This window comes from Sinohyriopsis cumingii, chromosome 8 (assembly GCF_028554795.1).
Source record: "Sinohyriopsis cumingii isolate HCF-2022 chromosome 8, ASM2855479v2, whole genome shotgun sequence".
Taxonomy (NCBI): Eukaryota; Metazoa; Mollusca; class Bivalvia; order Unionida; family Unionidae; genus Sinohyriopsis; species Sinohyriopsis cumingii.
In genome coordinates this window covers 13,412,390-13,434,065 of record NC_142968.1, presented here as the reverse complement: position 1 = coordinate 13,434,065, position 21,676 = coordinate 13,412,390, and the positions used below count along the sequence as shown (strand labels likewise).

Genomic DNA, 21,676 nt, shown 5'->3' with positions numbered 1-21,676 from the left:
CTTTAGTTTTATTCCTTTTGAAGTGACCACTGTCATGCATGGCTTTAAGATACTCATTGCAGAGCTCAAAATGGGGTATATCAGTGAGGTACACAGCTTTCAGTTATCTCAACAATCTTTAACCATACTGGTTCGTGAATTTATAAGGCAAATCTCTTGTTTGTAAACACTGCATTAGGGTTACAGTTTTTGTCTTTATTACTGTAATTTGTGGGGTTTTTCATTTTCGTCAGTGTATGCCATACAACCTTTTTGTACATTTTTTTCTTACAAAAATTCATATTTTTTAAAACATTTTTACAAATAAATTTTTGTTAATCCTGGGAGTCTGGACATAATTTTATTTTTAAATCAAGCACAATCGAGAATCTTTTTTAGCAATGTGCAAGCAACTTTGGGATAACGCTAATATGTTTTGGAACGCAATGGAAGCCGGAAATGCCAAAATTGGGTTAAGTTGAAATATCCTTCTTTAACGAAATGAATAAAATATATTAATATTGAAGAAAGTGTTTTGATAGCTTTGTTTCATTCAAGATTCTTATGATCCTTTTAACCGATTTCAGTATTCCCGGCTTTCATCGCATCCCAACAAACTAAAATGTAGGCCAACAGAACTTGAAAAACACGTCCATTTGCTTGTGTGGGAATTTGAATTTATTAGGAAAAAGACATCAGTGTAAGTAAAGTCTGAATAAAACATAACTTTAATTTGTAGAAAACTGCCAATTTGGGATGCCAGATGTGTGAGATATTCTAAAACATCTGCCTTATCGTTCCAGTGTTAATCAACATCGGAACACACTCCCCACTGCCGTTATTGGGCAGTAAGACCTCAACACCCAAAAAATAAAAATCAGGTCGAGGTTTTACATTGTAGGACTATGTTTTTTTGGGGGGGAGGGATATAAATATGTAATAATGAGAACATGATAAATCTGAAGAAGTTAATATTACACCTTGAAAATTCGTTTTTCAAAATGCCTTGCACATATCTTGCTTTTTTACTAGTAGCGACACGAGTTGCCCCACACATGGATCATGAAGCACTTTAAAATGAGTTTGTTTGAGCATTACTGCATGCTGCCTGATGAGTGTGTGCCTGTATTAAAAGACAACCACTAGAAAATGAGCTTTTGTTGCTACTGGCTGGATATTATCATTCAGATATTTAGTACTGATGGCATCCACTTTCTAAATCTGAAGTTAGTTATTTAGCGACTACTGAACTTGCCTGACAACAATGCAGACTGTGAGAGATCTTTTTTCTGTGATGAAAACAAATACAGATTGTAAGAAGTCCCTGAATGCAGGCACACTAACATCATTTTTACAGTGTAAAATAAAACATTGACACCTGATGCATAGGCTTTAAGACCCCTGATTACATTTTGAAAGTGCAAAGGGTGCATGTGTTGCATATAATAAGGCGTGTGTGTGTTACAAGACACTCAAAATGAAAAGAATAAAATAAAGCTTCTAAGATGTAAATAGTTATGTAAATGTGTGTAAAATTAGTTCGTTTATGGCATTTGTTGTTTTGACACTGTTGATCTTATATAATGTATGAATACAGGTTTTTGTGAAGATTTGTTCAGTCTTTGTAAGGTTTTTATTGGTATGGTGTGCAGGTTTTGATCTCTCCATTTAACCAGCTGAATGTGAGTAGTACAGCCTCCAGGCTGTTGAGCTGTCAGTGACACATTTATTGGTTGTAATGTGTAAACTGCACCTGGTTATCTTTAAATTAAGTTTAGTCATTCACATCTTTATTGATTGTCCAACAACAAAAAGAGGATCTGTAGGTTAGACAAAGTGGCCATTGAATTAAGGTGTATCTTCAACAGTTGAATGACGAACAAATAAAAAACAAGTTGATATAATGATACTTGGGATATCCTGTTGCATGAGCCAGTGTCCATTTGCTTATTGTACGTACTGGTGAAAACCTATGAACTCATGGTCATATATGGAAAATACAAATATTTAAGGTATATTTAGGAAATGTCATTTTTATAAGGAAAGAAACATTAAAATGAAAAAAAAACAAAATCAGCTATAAAATAATACTTGATAATGAAAAGATGAGACAGTAAGAGCAGAACAGAAATGTACAGAGCATAATTTTTAGTAGAATATACTGTATGTACACAAAATGTTGGTAGTACTGTGTACTTCATTTGTAACACAAAAGCATCAACAATCAACAAACGCATTCCTCTACATAATTCATCATTTTTAGTTTAGAGATACGCAAGTCCCTTTGAAGAAAAACAACCCCAGATCAGATGTCACCTTGCATGACAAAAGACATGTTTATTTTGTCAATTTTGTCCCCTTCAAGAGAGTCCATTCCTTTTATCAAGGAAGCTTTTCATTGCGGAACTGGTGACCTTATAATAGAAAGCTACTGTGGTTAAAAATATAAGAACACTTGATTTGCTTTTACACTGTGTTTTAAAAATAAGAACACTTGATTCGCAGTCACAAGTTATTTGGATAATGGAGTTTAAAACAGAATTCCTAGCTATATCCAGAGACATTCTCTTAGACATTTTATGAATAACATATCTAAATATTCAATGGATAACAGTCTTGTGTTTTAGGATTGAAGGCTGTTGACATTAGTATCACTGTCACATATTAATTGTTATCATTAACACATATTAAGTGCTATCATTAACATATATAAAGTGTTTTCATTAACACATATTAAGTGTTATCATTAACACATATTAAGTATTATCATTAACACATATTAAGTATTATCATTAACACATATTAAGTGTTAACATTAACACATATTAAGTGCTATCATTAACACATATTAAGTATTATCATTAATACATATTAAGTGTTAACATTAACACATATTAGTGATATCATTAACACATATAAAGTGTTATCATTAACACATATTAAGTTTTATCATTAACACATATTAAGTGATATCATTAACACATTAAGTGATATCATTAACACATATTAAGTGTTATCATTAACACATATTAAGTGTTAAGACTAACACATATTAAGTGATATCATTAACACATATTAAGTGTTAACATTAACACATATTAAGTGATATCATTAACACATAAAGTGTTATCATTAACACATTAAGTGTTAAGATTACCACATATTAAGTGATATCATTAACACATATTAAGTGTTATCATTAACACATATTAAGTGTTATTATTAACACATATTAAACATGTTACAGTATTAAAATAAATTTAATAAAATCATTGTTTACCATTTGATCTCCATATTGCTAAAAATGTTAATCTCTCATATGTTACACAAAGTGTCAAAATTGCCAATAGTTCATCATAAAACTGTTACAGAGTTTGATGTTTGACCAATCAGATACATCATTATATTCATTTTTTGATGCTTGTACAATTAGATAGAATATTGCATCCAAATTTTGATGATTGACCAATTAGATAGCACCTTGCATCTAAAATCTCCTGTGTGACCAGTCAGATATTACAGACACATTTTGGTGTTTGACCAATCAGATGACATGTTACATCCACATTTTTTACTTTTTACTAATCAGATAGCACATTACATTGACAGATATGTTCAAACACAAATTTAGAGGCTATTTAAGGATATTGTTTATTTTTCATTCCAGAGAACGAGGTGTTCCATTGTTGGACTACATATTGAAGTACATGTACTATAAATGTATGCTAAAGCTGCATGTGATGCTCTACCCATTTAATCCATATACAAAAGCCAAACTAGAATGACTCGCTTAAAATCCATAATAAAACATACAATGCAAAGCTCGCATTACCTGGATCAGAGAAGGTAGACCACATGGTTATTATCATGATCTGTATGTCACGAACAAAAACTCAGATATGATTTTAGATATAAATAGTGTATTGATAATAATGCCTTTTTGTATCTAATTAATTGAATGAAATTCAGGAAGGGGCTGAATGTAACTGAGACCCCTTCTGGCATCTTATTAAAAAAACACAAGCCAAAAGCATTTAAATAAGGAGCTGCAATATACCATGGTGGTCAGACCTTTTCTGACACATCCGTAATAGCTTATGCATTGGCAGATTACTTCACTGACTTCAGTACTCAGAAAGATTACGCTCTTGTGAAAATAATTTTCCATCATACTTTGAGCAAGCAGTTTCTAGCCGCAAACAATATTCAGGAAATATTTATGCAAACAAGAACTTGTAGCTGAGGAAATCATTAAACAGGACCTATCCAGTGTTGTCCATTGCTATTCAAGTCTTAGAAAGGACCAAAGCATCCAGTTATGACTTGTTGCAAAGTGAACACATGATGCATGGTGGCCCATCACTCACAAAGGCTATATTTAAAAAATTGTACAGTAAAAAAATAAGTAGTTTTCCAGAATTAAATGAAGTTCAGATCCCCAATTCGAAACATCAAGGTTTTCAAAAGAGCTAAGCTATTATATAGCTGCTATCAAACTACAAGGTCGTCCCCTACAAATCCAACATATGCAGCTTGCCTAAATGCCCAAAATTAGGCATTTATACTCTGTGGACTGATGAATTTCTTAGAGAATACTGTTTGGACTGATGAATTTCTCTAAATACTGTTTGGACTGATGAATTTCTCTAAATACTGTTCAGTATTGAAATCAAAGGGAAAATCTGAAGGATAATCAGAGATGTATACAATGATCTACAAAACATACAGGTGTAGCTAGCAAAAATTACTCAGTAGTTTAATATGAGACAATCAGAGATGTATACATTAATCTACAACACACAGGTGTAGCAGCAAATATTACTCAAAATAGTTTAATATGAGACAGGATGGCATCCTGTCCTCCTTTCTTTATCTGGTGCTCATAGATAAGGTAAACCATAAGCTGATCAGGAGTAACCAAAGTTGTAAAATAGGTAGGGTAACTTACAATGCTGCTGTCCTACACTTTGAGATGACCTCACATGTGTAGCAAACTCTATTGATAATCTGACCAACCTGTCTGAAATAATAGTTATGAGAATGGTGCATTGAAATAAATACTCAAAAGTCCTGTTGTTGTACATGGAAAGAGAAGAGGTTCATACTCCATACTAAAATTGGAGCTACTATCTTTCAAGAAAATGATTTTTCGGCTACTCACTTGGATATATCGCAAAATAGGTCACATTGTTATATTAATCAAACATTCAATGCATGTTGGAAACCATGGCAAACATTTTTTGGCCTTGCTGATCTTGGAGTTGGCACTAAATCCAATAACATCTGCTTATCTGTATAAGAAAATGTGAACCCAGTTCCGCTGTATGGTTGCAAAATTTGGAACCACCTTCCAAAGAAAGACATCTATGAAATCAACAAACTTCAGCATTTTTAATTGTGATGAAAATTCAAGGATACCAAGAACAAACTCAATCAGATATGTGTCGAGCTATGCTAGGGTTAATATAACAAAGACTTTGTGTTAGTCTGTGGTAGGGCTAATAAGACTATGTGTGTGGCTGTGCTAGGGTTAGTATAACAGATTATGTGTGAGTCTTTGCTAGGGCTAATAAGACTGTGTGAGTCTATGCTGGGGCTAATAAGACTGAGTCAATGCTGAGGCTAATAAAATTGTGTGAGTCTATGCTAGGGCTTATAAGATTATGTCTGACGCTATAATATGGCTAGTAAGACTATGACTGGGTGAAGCAATGCTAAGGCAAATAAGATCATATGTGAGTTTGTGCTAGGACTAATAAGACTGTGACTGTGTGAGTCGATGATGGGGCTAATAGGATTAAGACTGAGTCTATGATAGGGCTAATAAAATTAGGATTGTTAGTCTGAACTAGGACTAATAAGACTAGGACTGTGTGCTAGGACTAATAAAACTAAGACTGAGTCTATGCTAGAGCTAATAAGACTAAGACTGACTGTGAGATTAAGGTAGGACTAATAAGACGAAGATGGTTTGTCTGTGCAAGGGCTAATAAGACTTAGACTGTGTTTGAGTCTATGCTAGGGCTAATAATATTAAGACTGTGTGAGGCTATGCTAGAACTAATAAGACTTAAACTGTGTTTGAGTCTATGCTAGGGCTAATAATATTAAGACTATGTGAGGCTATGCTGAGGCTAATAAGACTTAGACAATGTGTGAGGCCATGCTAGGGCTAATAAGACTTAGACAAGGTGTGAGGCCATGCTAGAGCTAATAAGACTAAGACAATGTGTGAGGCTATGCTAGAGATAGTAAGTCTTAGACAATATGTGAGGCCATGCTAGAGCTAATAAGACTAAGACTGTGTGTGAGGCCATGCTAGGGCTAATAAGACTAAGACTGTGTGTGAGGCCATGCCAGAGCTAATAAGACTAAGACAATGTGTGAGGCTATGCTAGAGATAGTAAGACTTAGACAAGGTGTGATGCCATGCTAGGGCTAATAAGACTAAGACTGTGTGTGAGGCCATGATAGAACTAATAAGACTAAGACTGTGTGTGAGGCTATGCTAGGGCTAATAAGACTCAGACAATGTGTGAGGCTATGCTAGGGCTAATAAGACTTAAACTGTGTTTGAGTCTATGCTAGGGCTAATAATATTAAGACTGTGTGAGGCTATGCTAGAGATAGTAAGACTTAGACAATGTGTGAGGCCATGCTAGAGCTAATAAGACTTAGACAGTGTGTGAGGCCATCCTAGAGCTAATAAGACTAAGACTGTGTGTGAGGCTATGCTAGAGATAGTAAGACTTAGACAATGTGTGAGGCCATGCTAGAGCTAATAAGACTAAGACTGCGTGTGAGGCTGTGCTAGGGCTAATAAGTCTCAGACAATGTGTGAGGCTATGCTAGGGCTAATAAGACTTAAACTGTGTTTGAGTCTATGCTAGGGCTAATAATATTAAGACTGTGTGAGGCTATGCTAGAGATAGTAAGACTTAGACAATGTGTGAGGCCATGCTAGAGCTAATAAGACTTAGACAGTGTGTGAGGCCATCCTAGAGCTAATAAGACTTAGACAGTGTGTGAGGCTATGCTAGAGCTAATAAGACTTGGACAATGTGTGAGGCCATGCTAGAGCTAATAAGACTAAGACTGTGTGTGAGGCCATGATTGAACTAATAAGACTAAGACTGTGTGTGAGGCCATGCTGGGGCTAATAAGACTAAGACAATGTGTGAGGCTATGCTAGGGCTGATAAGACTTAAACTGTGTTTGAGTCTATGCTAGGGCTAATAATATTAAGACTGTGTGAGGCTATGCTAGAGATAGTAAGACTTAGACAATGTGTGAGGCCATGCTAGAGCTAATAAGACTTAGACAGTGTGTGAGGCCATCCTAGAGCTAATAAGACTTAGTGTGTGAGGCTATGCTAGAGCTAATAAGACTTGGACAATGTGTGAGGCCATGCTAGAGCTAATAAGACTAAGACTGTGTGTGAGGCCATGATTGAACTAATAAGACTAAGACTGTATGTGAGGCCATGCTGGGGCTAATAAGACTAAGACAATGTGTGAGGCCATGCTAAGGCTAATAAGACTTGGACAATGTGTGAGGCCATGCTAGAGCTAATAAGACTAAGACTGTGTGTGAGGCCATGATTGAACTAATAAGACTAAGACTGTGTGTGAGGCCATGCTGGGGCTAATAAGACTTGGACAATGTGTGAGGCTATGCTAGGGCTAATAAGACTAAGACAATGTGTGAGGCCATGCTAAGGCTAATAAGACTAAGACAATGTGTGAGGCCATGCTAGGGCTAATAAGACTATAAGACAGTGTGTGAGGCCATGCTAGGGCTAATAAGACTTGGACAATGTGTGAGGCCATGCTAGGGCTAATAAGACTATAAGACAGTGTGTGAGGCCATGCTAGGGCTAATAAGACTTAGACAATGTGTGAGGCCATGCTAAGGCTAATAAGACTAAGACAATGTGTGAGGCCATGCTAGGGCTAATAAGACTTAGACAATGTGTGAGGCCATGCTAGGGTTAATAAGACTAAGACAATGTGTGAGGCCATGCTAGAGATAATAAGACTAAGACAATGTGTGAGGCCATGCTAGAGCTAATAAGACTTAGACAGTGTGTGAGGCCATCCTAGAGCTAATAGGACTTAGACAGTGTGTGAGGCTATGCTAGAGCTAATAAGACTTGGACAATGTGTGAGGCCATGCTAGAGCTAATAAGACTAAGACTGTGTGTGAGGCCATGATTGAACTAATAAGACTAAGACTGTATGTGAGGCCATGCTGGGGCTAATAAGACTAAGACAATGTGTGAGGCCATGCTAAGGCTAATAAGACTTGGACAATGTGTGAGGCCATGCTAGAGCTAATAAGACTAAGACTGTGTGTGAGGCCATGATTGAACTAATAAGACTAAGACTGTGTGTGAGGCCATGCTGGGGCTAATAAGACTTGGACAATGTGTGAGGCTATGCTAGGGCTAATAAGACTAAGACAATGTGTGAGGCCATGCTAAGGCTAATAAGACTAAGACAATGTGTGAGGCCATGCTAGGGCTAATAAGACTATAAGACAGTGTGTGAGGCCATGCTAGGGCTAATAAGACTTAGACAATGTGTGAGGCCATGCTAAGGCTAATAAGACTAAGACAATGTGTGAGGCCATGCTAGGGCTAATAAGACTTAGACAATGTGTGAGGCCATGCTAGGGTTAATAAGACTAAGACAATGTGTGAGGCCATGCTAGAGATAATAAGACTAAGACAATGTGTGAGGCCATGCTAGAGATAATAAGACTTAGACAATGTGTGAGGCCATGCTAGGGCTAATAAGACTATAAGACAGTGTGTGAGGCCATGCTAGGGCTAATAAGACTTGGACAATGTGTGAGGCCATGCTAGGGCTAATAAGACTATAAGACAGTGTGTGAGGCCATGCTAGGGCTAATAAGACTTAGACAATTTGTGAGGCTATGCTGGGTCCTAAGACCTAGTATATGGCATCTCTTTGGTTCCTAAAACCAAGTTCATGGCATCTGTTTGGGGGGGCGCTCACCAGTTAATATGTACTTTTGAGAGAGTGACATATGTAAGGTGAAGTAGTTTGCACTTTAAACATGCACAATGGAGAGAATGTTGGCATACCTCTATGCTACATTAATGTAATATGGATGATATTTCTTTTGGATATTGTACTTTTGGAAATTTTACATGATTTAAGCACACTGCTAACTAAAATGCCTGCTCCCTTGTGTTAAAAAATCAGCCTGAATTAGTCTAAAGTACACTATACATAGCAGCTATTAAAATAGGGAAAATGAATTTTGCCAGACTAGACAATACCAGCTTCTGAAAGTGCAATGAATGAATTACCAAATACGTAAAATGTAAAAAAAGTTATTGGCTCTTTTTTATACAATTTACCTCTGAAGTTCAGGAAGTGAAAATGACCAAGTAGAGCTGGCACTTTTTTTGAAAGGTGCACATCTGAAGTAAGGCCAAGCTGTATACTCTATAACCCATATTACACCCATCAATCATACATCAAAATAAAGGGAATTAAAGGTTCTTTGAATTATACCTAAGATCCTAAGATATACAAGGTCTTTTCTAAATAGCCAGTATAACCAGTGAGGAAAGCCAGGGAAATTCTTTTTCTTTAAAATCCTAACCCTATGCAAAATACAAAACTGTAGAGCACCATCTTGGGTCCTAAAACCAAGTTTACGGGATCTAAATGGGTCCTAAAATCACACTACTATGTCTGTCTCTCAAAAAGTGTCTGTCAGCCACCAGTATATTGACCTAAATATTGACATTTTTTTTTTGTTTGAGCGGATAGGTCACAACTGATTTTCCTTAGTATATATATATATATATATATATATATATATATATATATATATATATATATATATATATATATATATATAATCAGTTTTAGCTTAGCCCTCCACATGGAGCTCATCCAAAGCAGTGATGAGTTCCAGCTGCTGAATCTACTTGGAGCTACCTCTGATGCTCCCATATATGAAACTCAGTTTCACAGATTTTACATTAGTACATTCTAGTTCATTGTTCTAATGTTCAGAATACATTTTTCCATATCTTATTTGTAACACTCATCTCCTCATCTCTTCACATATACTGAGGATAAGTGAACCTAATAATAGGCACATGGAGTTATGCCCCTTACTGGATAATATTAAGCTTTAGACCTGTATTTATAGAGAAAGGCTCAATATTACATATGGACAGAAAAAACACCTATATTACTTATGGAAATAAATACACACACACACACACACATGCATATATATGTATAATCCTTGTTCTTGTACATAATTATAAATGAATGTTTTAAGTTTATGCATACATTTCCAGTTACCTTCATATTTACTTCATATTTCTTTGTTGCTTTGATATGATTGTTTATTTCCTTGTACTGTACAATCATTCAAGCTAACCTTTGCATACTTGTGCATTACATGTATTTACATCTGATGTGTCTGTTCACTCGTCTTGTTTGTCATGCATGTGTTAGTGAATCTCCATATGATTGAATGAATATACCATATCTAAGGCATTCTGTAAGATCTTTTCTGGATAACACATCTGAAAATTCAAGGGATAACAGTCTTGTGTTTTAGGATTGAAGGCTGTTAACAGTAATTTTACTGTCACAAATTAAGTATTATCTTTCACACAAATTAGACATGTTACATTATTAAAATAATATTTAATAAAGTCATAGTTTATTAATTTATCTATTCATTGTTCGAAACAGTGTAAAAGTTGCCAACAGTTCATCATAAATCTGATTGTTATAAATTTTTAAGTTTGACCAATAAGATCAAACATTACATCCACTTCTTGATGTCTGATCAATCATATTGCACATTACATCCACTTTTTGATGTCTGACCAGTCAGCTAGAACATTACATCCACTTCTTGATGTCTGACCAATCAGATAGAACATAACATCCGTTTCTTGATGTCTGTCCAAATCAGATAGCAGATTACATCCACATTGGATTTTTTTACTAATCAGACAGTACATTATGTTGACAGATGTGTTAGAACACAAAATTAGATGCAATTTATGGATATGATTTATTTTAATTTCCAGAGAACGGGGTGTTTTATTGTTAGACTACATATTGAAGTACCATGAGATGAAGTCTAGATGGAAAACCATCCTTGTGCTAAGCTCCAAACCTGGAGGTAGGCAAATCATTTTGTAACACTCGACTTTTTATTCACATGTATATGTGTGTGATACCAGTATTTATGAATTTCATGCCTATTTCAAATCTCAAATTAAGAGACCTAACAAAAAATATAAATCATTTAAAAAATGAAACCCTCACCTTCCTCAGAGGCCTGTTTGCACATTTAAATACTGGCAGAGATGCAGAACCACAAAATTATATCACTGAAAGTAAATGAGTTTTAAATATTGAATTTTAACTGATTTTACTGGAAAACTCTGTTGAAGAAATACTTTTGATACCCTTTATGGTGTCTTTTAATGATTGTTGAAATGAAATGTAATGGAGAAGCTGGGGTGGAAGAAATGGGAGACTAACTTGGTTTCTAACCACCACACCATGCACTGAAAGGCTGTATAAATCAAACTTTGAAACCCAAGTTTGCAAAACAGACATGTTAGCATGGCACTGTCGAAATCTAGACACACAAAATTGCAAAGCAGACATGCTAGCATGGTACTGTGGAAGTCTAGACTTTCAGAATTGCAAAACAGACATGCTAACATGGCACTATGAAAGTCTAGACACCCAATCTTGCAAAGCAGACATGCTAGCATGACACTGTCGAAGTCTAGGCACTCAGAATTGCAAAGCAGGCATGCTAGCATGACACTCTTGATGTCTAGACACTCAAAATTGCAAAACAGGCATGCTTGCATGATACTGTTGATGTCTAGACACTCACAATTACAAAGCAGACATGCTTGCATGACACTGTCAAAGTCTAGACACTCAAAATTGCAAAGCAGGCATGCTAGTATGGAACTGTCAAAGTCTAGACACTCAAAATTGCAAAGCAGACATGCTTGCATGATACTGTCAAAGTCTAGACACTCATAATTGCAAAACAAGCATGCTTGCATGATACTGTCAAAGTCTAGACACCCAGAATTGGAAAGCAGGCATGCTTGCATGACACTGTTGAAGTCCAGACACCCAAGCTTGCAAAGCAGACATGCTAGCATGACACTGTTGAAGTCAAGCAACTCAAAATTGCAAACCAGACATGCTAGCTTGACACCGTTGATGTCTTGCAAAGCAAGCTTGCTAGCATGACACTGTCGAAGTCTAGACACTCAGAATGGCAAAGCAGGCATGCTAGCATGACACTGTCGAAGTCTAGACACCCAAGCTTGCAAAGCAGGCATGCTAGTATGGCACTGTCGAAGTCTAGACATTCAAAATTGCAAAGCAAGCATGCTAGCATGACACTGTTGAAGTCTAGACACCCAAAATTGCGAAGCAGGCATGCTAGTAGGACAGTGTTGAAGTCTAGACACCCAAAAGTGCAAAGCAGACATGCTAGTATGACAGTGTTGAAGTCTAGACACCCAAGGTTGTAAAGCAGACATGCTGGCATGACACTGTTGAAGTCTAGACACCCAAAAGTGCAAAGCATACATGCTGACATGACACTGTTGAAGTCTAGACACCAAAACGTGCAAAGCATACATGCTGGCATGACACTGTTGAAGTCTAGACACCCACAAGTGCAAATCAGACATGCTAGCATGACACTGTCAATGTCTAGACACCCAAAAGTGCAAAGCATACATGCTAGCATGACACTGTTGAAGTCTAGACACCCAAAAGTGCAAAGCATACATGCTGGCATGACACTGTTGAAGTCTAGACACCCAAAAGTGCAAAGCAAACATGCTAGCATGACACTGTCAATGTCTAGACACCCAAAGTGCAAATCAGGCATGCTAGCATGACACTGTCAAAGTCTAGACACTCTGTATTGCAAAGCATGCATGCTAGCATGACACTGTTGAAAACTGGAGATACTCAGAAGTATGATCTGGCTTGTAGCATTCATTTTCTGTCAGCCCTGGATTTTGGAGTCCCTGTGCATTCATTTTCTGTCAGCCCTGGAATTTGGAGTTCTGTGCATTCATTTTCTGTCAGCCCTGGATTTTGGAGTCCCTGTGCATTCATTTTCTGTCAGCCCTGGATTTTGGAGTTCCTGTGCATTCATTTCTTTTGAAGGGTATACATTTTCATGGTTTGTTGAAAAATGGCTCTTTCATCAGTACTTAAATTCATGAATTGGGTCCTAGGATCATTGTTCATAGGGTTTTTTTAAAAATAAAAGGTTTGTTAACTTTTGCTATTGAAGGATGATTGAATTTTGTAATTATTAGGTGTGTACTATTTTTTCCATTGAAAGGCCATTGTTCATAGGGATTTTTTTTAAATAATAGCTTTGTTAACTTTTGCTATTGAAGGATGATTGAATTTTTTAATTATTAGGTGTATACTATTTTTTCCATTGAAAGGCCATTGTTCATAGGGATTTTTTCAGTTAATGAGTTTGTACTATATTTCCACTGATGGATCAATGAATTTGTTTAATTAGTAACCATGTAATTCATGAAAATGTGTACCCAATTAAAGGTAATAAATTTATAACAATTACATACCTGCAGAAATTTTGCCAAATATTAATGCTGTTACATAAGGTTTCTTCCATTTAAACTTACATGGTACCCTGGGAAGTCAGTTTTTGAAAATATATGCCAGGGTGATTTGACTTCACTAAGTTCACATTAAAATGATAATAAAATTCTGAATTCCATCTATGGGTGAGTATCCCACATTAAAAGAGCCTTCCTAGGTCCCAGGTATGTTTTACTGTAACAGCCCTAATGACTGTTTTTACAATATTACAGTTTGTTACAATATTACCATTTGTTATAATTTTACTATTTGTTGCAATAATATTGGTTGTCCCAGTGTTACTATTGCAATAGTACTGCTTTTTACAATATTACTGTTTGTTACATTGTTACTTTCGTTACAGTATTATTATTTGTGACAATAATTTCTGGGGGCCCCGAGTGGCTGAGTGGTCTAAAGCACTTTTCGTTACGGATCACTGCCATCTCACCTCTGTCTGCGGCAGTTCAAGTCTAAGATTCAACCAATGTGGGCATGTGAGAAAGCTTGCCAGTAGCTTCTCGTGGGTCGGTGGTTCTTTCCGGTGTTTTCCGGGTTCTTCCTCCACCATTAATACTGGCCGCCATGTAAAGCCTATCGTGCTGAAAAATGGCATTAAACCCCACAACAACAACAACAACAACTATTTTCTGTTATGTTACTATTTATTACAACATTAATATTTGTTACAATATTACTGTTAGTTACAATATTAGAAAACAAAGGGCAATCAAAAAAGTTTCATTTTGATTCTGTTGCGTTTTCTTTTCAGCATCACCCTATGAACAAGGACTAGTTCCCAAGTACCTGTTGGATGAAAGTCAGCAAGGACTCAAAAGCCCTGGTTTCCAATGTGAAGACCCCATCTCTGAATCATCCAAGCACAATCTGGTGTCACAAGCTGCCCAAGTGACATCAGGACAACCAGATTTTTCAAGCTTATCCACTGATTGCAGTGACCTTGACCTAAATTCCAATGAAACCCGTCAGCAATTAGAGTTCATGAAAATACAAGCACAGGTAAATTATATAAAACATTAAAATCTAATTATCTTGTTGGTGGAATTAGAATTTTTTTTTTTTTTTAAATTTTTGGTTTTGAATAATATCACAATCACTAGCAACAAGAAACTAATATTTACAGTGGTGTTAATACAGTTAGTATCAGTGATACAGTTGCAGTAAAAAAAACTATCAAAATTATTATAATTTGTTTCTTTCCTGTAATGAATCTTGGAAAAAACGTGTAATTTAGCTCAATATTTATTGACCTGTTATGAACATGCAGATACATACATTCTTCATAATTCAACACAAAACAATTCCAATAAGGTTTTTATGCCATTCTTGGTAATTACCCTATCAAATATGGCCAAATGACTTCAGATGAGCACACCAAAAACTAAAGATTGAAATTAATTTTAACTGATAGGAGTACCTAAATTACAATATTGTAATTACAATAGAGAAGCATCTTTAATCAACCACCATTTTTTAAATTTTTATTTTTGTTAGTTTTTTAAGATTTCACAAGAAAAGGACATTGACGATGTCAAAAACAGTTCAAAGCTATATTGAAACAAACCCTATAAATGTACATCTTTTGTCACACTGTACTTCTCATCTGCTGTAAACCATAATGGTCATGGCTGTTTCAGCTTTGCAGCTACCTAATTTAGGTCGATAATTCAAGACTACATGCTGATTTTTGGGACTTGTTGAAGTTTTGAAAACTAAACAAATTTCATTGCTTGTTCAAGTGGCAATTGATTAACTGTTGATACCAGTTTGTAATTACAATAATGTAATCAAAGTACTTTTTCAGTTAGAATTGCAAAATATAGTTTTCTGCTGTAATCATGTGAAGTTCTATGCCCCAAGCATATGATGTAATTTGACCAATATATATTAATTGATACATAAAACCATAAATAATATTAATAAGAAGAAGGTGGCTATCTTGGCGTGGAAGACTGTTGATTCAGAAGAAAAGGAACATTACCAAATACATGATGAAGGACCTCTCAAAGAAAATGCACCAAACCTGGATTACACAATAGAATGCACACTGAAAAAATAATACAATGGAGGGAAAGAGCTCTGGATTGGTGGTTCATAATACGGCGGATTATGAAATCACCTTTTTACTATAAATAGAATTTGTTTACCAACAAGACCAGATGTGAACTGCCATATTGCTTTTGGACAAACAGAACAAGATTGGTGTGTACACATTATGATGCGTACACTAAATTATGTCTTATTCTCTGTGAAATTTGTTGCTCTGTTCATATCAGTGTGTACCAAATAACACTCATATCAATGTGTGAAAAAATAATACTCATATCAATGTGTGCAAAATAAGACTCTTATCGATGTTTAGAAAATAATGCTCATATCAACGTTTACATAACATTCATATCAATGTGTAAAAAACAACATTCATATCAGTGTGTACAAAATAACACTCATATTAACATGTACAAAATAACACTTATGTCAACATGTACAAAATAACATATCAGTGTGTACAAAATAACACTCATATTAACATGTACAAAATAACACATGTCAACATGTACAAAATAACACTCATATCAATGTGTACAAAATAACACTCAAAATAAATTATTAAACAGATTTAATAGATAGACTTGTTTTGTAGTCTTTAAGTCCTGGGGAGATTAGTGATTTAACAGCTAAGAACATAATTGTTGTATTGTTCACACTAATAAAAACAGTCAATAAAAAAATTCAATAGTAACTTCTGTTTGTTATCATAATTTGCATCTTGTATTTCTGGTTTTGTTAAAATTATAATGTCCATTTTGTAAAATGGTGTGTTCCCTTTTTTATCATCTTGTTTATTCTCATTCATTATAAGGGTGTTCCAGTAAAACATACCTGGGACCCAGGGAAGGCACTTTTGATAGGGGGTACTCAATTTTCTTATAATTTTAATATGAACTCTATGAAATTAAAGTACCTGGCATAGATTTTGTAAAAACTGCCTTTCCTGGGTACCATGTATGTTTAAATGGAACAGCCCTGAATTCATATATTATGCAATTCTCCTATTTGTCTATCTTTTCTTACATTCATTTATTTTATTTTTTTTTCATTTGGCCATTGTTTTATTCATTTGGCCATTGTTTTATTCATTTTATTTTAAGTCTACTCTTTTACTTACCAACTTATATGTACCTGCCTCTGTTTGGCCAATTATTGTGCATTCTTTTTCATTATGAGAATGAATGGTGAAATCAAAAACTAAATGAATTAGATAATGGCACTCAGAAACCATTTGCCAGAAAAATCATAAGGCACATAATTTTAACTACAAAACTGATACAGCTGTGATGGAAGAATTCCTGACGATTATTTGAATTTTTATCGTGCGAAACTACATGCATGATTTAATACTTTTCATGCATCAAAATTGGCATGAAAAGAATCAGTAAACACAATCTATGTATTATTAAGAATGCACGTCATTACAGGATGCTGAAAAACATCTATGCGGAGGATTCTCTTTCTACATTTTCTTTTATATAATTAAATGTTCGAGCCATAAATGTAATATTGGGGCAGGTAAATATGTGACATTGTCTCAGAATGTTTTGTAAGTTCTGTTCCAGAAATTTTTTACTATTAGTTCCCACTTTTTTCTTCAGTTTATGAAAATAATGGAGAGACAACATGTTAAGATTCATATTGGCGTGCCCTTCCATCTTTGGAACAATTCTGTAGCTTGATTTCAGCACATTTCACAGTTTATTTGCAATATAACAGCTTAATCATGTCAGAAAGTTATACTATCAGAAGTGCACTGTACTCCAATATAGTAACGTTTTTGTATGTATTATACGACAGTAGCCTAAATGACTAAAATAAAGAATATAAATTTACTTCTATTTGCATTTTTGGGGAGATGCCATTGTAACCACCCTCTCATTTGCATCACACATTGACTTTCTTTAAGCTACAATGTAATTTCACCCCAGGAACATTGTCTTCACTTAATTCTATATATTGAAACTTAGCCACCATGTTACAAAGTTTGCCTGTAGGATTTAAAACACCACCCACATGGGCTGTTTTTAGGTATGAGGTCATTACAAGTTGTGTCCCACCTGCATAACTCATAACTTCTATGGACACAGAATAACAAGTTGAAGAGAGCATGTGATGAAGGCTCCAAATGTGAGGGTTTAAGGAAAAAATGGAAGGATTGGTTATGTCATTGCAGGACCTGGCACTCATTGTCAGCAACGTAAAAGGCTGCATACAAAATGAAAAGGCCAACAACAGTGAAGAATGTGCTAATGTGAGGATGCAACCCAAACAGATGAAGCCATCCATTTACAGCATATTGTCTACTCTTTGTTACTAAGAATAGTTTTTGTTTCTAATAATAAGTCACTGTCCATATTTAGCTCTTCAAGTCTTTGAATGTGATAATCAGTCAAGATATGCAAAGGGATATAACCCAAGCTGTCTTATGACTGTTTGAAGTAGCACTCCAGTCATTTCAATAGAAAATGCCCAGCTTAGGTGTATCAGCTCTCTTTTAAGAGATAAAGAGAAAAAATACTTAAAACATGTTCAGTTAAGATTACATGTGTATTTGGAAAGGTTGGGGATTTGATTTGTTATGTATATTTAAATTGTGTCATGTGTTAGGTTTGTTTCTCCATCATGGTTTGTTATGTTTAATTGTATTTTGGACATGACCTTGTCCAAAATCAAATTGACTCTATTCCTGACTAGAATGATTGATCCTAGCTAGTATTCCAGGGGGGTTAAGTAAATCATTATCAATAGAAGTAAACATTTTTATTATGGTCTGAGTCATGATTATTGGAATTCCCCCATAAAAATACCTAGACTAACGTGTTCACCATATTCTATATTATAATTTAAGTATCATAATCTTTTACAATGGAAGATTGCATCAAGTAATGGTTTGGGGTTTTTTTTACAGAAAAGGCTAATTGTGACCTAGGTGAAATTGAGGGTTTTATAATCTTTTGTAATCTTGTTTACCAGAAAAATTGTATATTCCTGCAGTAACATCTGAATCAGAAATCAGTCTTATTGTTGTGTTCAGTATTTAGTTTGGGAAGGAGTTATTATTCTCTGGAATTACAAAGTGCTCAATTATATTCTTGAACAGAGACATTAACTGGGAATTATAGTGAATTCAAACAAGGACGTGATGGACTATAATATTGTGATCCATCAAAAGAGTGCAATCACGTCAACACATCACAGGCCACTACATACACATCAACACTTTCAGTACTGGATTATATTTCAAACACCACTGGAATTTAATTAGAGCTTTATTCATTAGGACTGGTGATAGAACTTATTAGACTCTTTGGTATTTATTTGTAATACTGTAAGTTCTTTTTAAATTTTCACTTTATATTCTAGGGAAATAAATTATTTGTTGAGTTTTATATAACTTGGTTTTCACTCTTTTCTGTTACTTAGTTTAAGACCATAGAGTTGTAATAGCTTATGATCACAAGTTCATCTGTCTGATCCTGTTAATGCAGTATCACCTAAACCTTCGAAGTGATTTGTATTATCATCATTCAGTGAGTATTCCATCATAAGAATGTCCTTGTAATGAGAGTTGGCTGTATTTATTCCATCATAAGAATGTCCTTGTAATGAGAGTTGGCTGTATTTATTCCATCATAAGAATGTCCTTATGAGAGTTGGCTGTATTTATTCTATCATAAGAATGTCTTTGTAATGAGAGTTGGCTGTATTTATACTTTTGTTTCACAGGTATATGTAAACAGGCTGAAGATAGATGTCAGTGACATGAGGGATCACCTGCGAATTGTGGACAAGGATGTGCCAAGGACAGACAGAGATTATCCATATTTTGCGTCAGTATATTTTCAGTTAAACCTCTATACTACAGACACCTGTATATTAATAATAATAATAATGAAGACTTTGTATAGCGCCTAATCTTTAGAAGCTAAAACATAAAATAAACATATATAATGATATGATTACAAAAAAAACAAACACCATGAAATTAGAAAACATAAAACATGCTGAAAATATTTAGGGTAGGAAACCATTTTAGGTCTTTAAGTTTGTTCTTGCAGTCGAAATAGGTGAGTTTTAAGAGCACTCTTGAATGAGATCAGTCTCTTTGTGTCTAAATTCAGTGCTCAATTCATTCCACGTTGCTTGTCCCTGGTATGTAAAAGAATGTTGTCCATATGACTTCGTTTTCATTGTGGGAATGATGAGTATACGATTGTCAGAAGAGGATTGTAAGTATCTTTCTGGTGTATACACATGGGTGAGGTCAAATAGGTATGTTGGACTGGAGTCCATTAGTGAAACATAGCACAGCGAACAAATTTTATGTTTAATTCTGGATTGAATGGATAGCCAGTTTAGGGTTGTAACATATATCTGATTTAATCATGTTTATTTTTAATTTAATTGTTTGTCAGTTTTGAATTTTTTATTCTATTATAATCTAAAATTTTTCACTAGAGATGATACTTTTTCAGAAAATTGTTTGACCTTGACTGTTAGTTTATAAACACCAGGTGTTGATCTAAATTCTGACCTGGATTCAAAATTAGTAAACAAAGTTCTATTTTATTTTAAAATGATTGGTTGTTGTCAAGGTCATGATGGGACTACGTGGGTTAAGAAGTAAACACTTTTTTTAATTTTATTCTGGGAATAAAATCATTGGTCTAATCAAGACCATATTCTGTGTATGTGATATAAACATGATCATGTGACCCCCCCATTTTGCAACTTGGGGGAATTTCGAAACTGCGTCTTATGATACAATATAATCTTTGTTTTGAGAAAGATTTTTCAGTTTTGGGCTTTCATACTGATGTCAAGTTAATTTTTTATAGCCAGATTTGAGCTATAATAATTCTTCAGATCAGTTTGATTTCAAAAGGATTAATTCTTTATTCTCTGGAAATATTTTGAGGAGTGCTCACACAGAAATTTTGGAAAGACATTGCATACAAATTTAAAATTTGGATTTCCAACACCAGAGTGCCATTATTTGTACTTTTACAAGGAACTGTAGATAAGCACAGTAATGACTACAGCATGCGTCATTGTCATCCATCTTGGATTTTACATCAGGATTCGAATTTGAAATTATTAGAACATTTATTACTAGGACTTTTGCAATTAATTCATGGATTATTCTTAGATTAATTTTGGATTTGATTCTTGAAACCATAAGTTCTTTTTTCTTTCTTTTTGCAGAATTTTCCAGAAAAATAAATTATTTGTTAAATTTTAAAAAGCTTGTTGTTTTCATTCTTTCTGTGCTACTGTTTATTCGAGCCTAAACACATAACATGGTGCAGTGCAAGGGGAAGTGTGCTCTGATCATGGTACTCTAAGGATGATCCGAGCAGCTGTGTTTTGAACTTTCTGAAGTTTCTGGAGTAGATATTGAGACAAACCAGACAGAATTGAGTTACACTAGTCCGTCTTGAAAGTACTAATGAACACACAAGTGTTTTAGTGGCATCAATTGAAAGATAGTTGCAAATGGAGCTGATGTATCTCAGCTCAAGATATGCAGCCTTGCATATGTTCATGACATGTTGGTGCAGTGTGAGAGTACTGTCGCAAGTAACACCTAGAATTCATACTGACTGTGTGAATTTAATGTTGGTGTTGCTGATATTTATTGTTTGAGGTAAAGGATGTGAACCAGAAAGTCTTTGTGTTGTGATCAGAATGGCTTCAGTTTTGTCATCATTCATCTGCAGCTTGTTACATGTCATCCATGATTTCACATCAGAAATGCACCTCTCTACACCTTGGCTGGTAGCATCAACTTGAGTTGGGTGGCTAGATTTGTATTTTTGGGTGTCATCAGCGTACAATTGATGAGACACTGGATGATGATCTCTGACACTTGAGAGCAGCTGAGTGTATAGAATGAAGAGAACAGGTCCAAGAACAGACCCCTGTGGAACACGACAACATGT

General features: G+C 35.0%; 1 protein-coding gene across 2 annotated transcripts in view; it reads left to right on the top strand.

The window, feature by feature from the left end:
* LOC149793003 (TBC1 domain family member 15-like) overlaps positions 1-21,676 on the top strand; it is a 70,248-nt gene that overhangs the window by 23,935 nt on the left and 24,637 nt on the right. For both annotated transcript variants that reach the window (XM_089966870.1, XM_089966872.1), the window contains exons 5-7: positions 11,075-11,169; positions 14,431-14,678; positions 19,461-19,564. In XM_089966870.1, the coding sequence (XP_089822996.1) occupies positions 11,075-11,169; positions 14,431-14,678; positions 19,461-19,564 (447 nt within the window). The remainder of the gene's footprint in view (positions 1-11,074; positions 11,170-14,430; positions 14,679-19,460; positions 19,565-21,676) is intronic.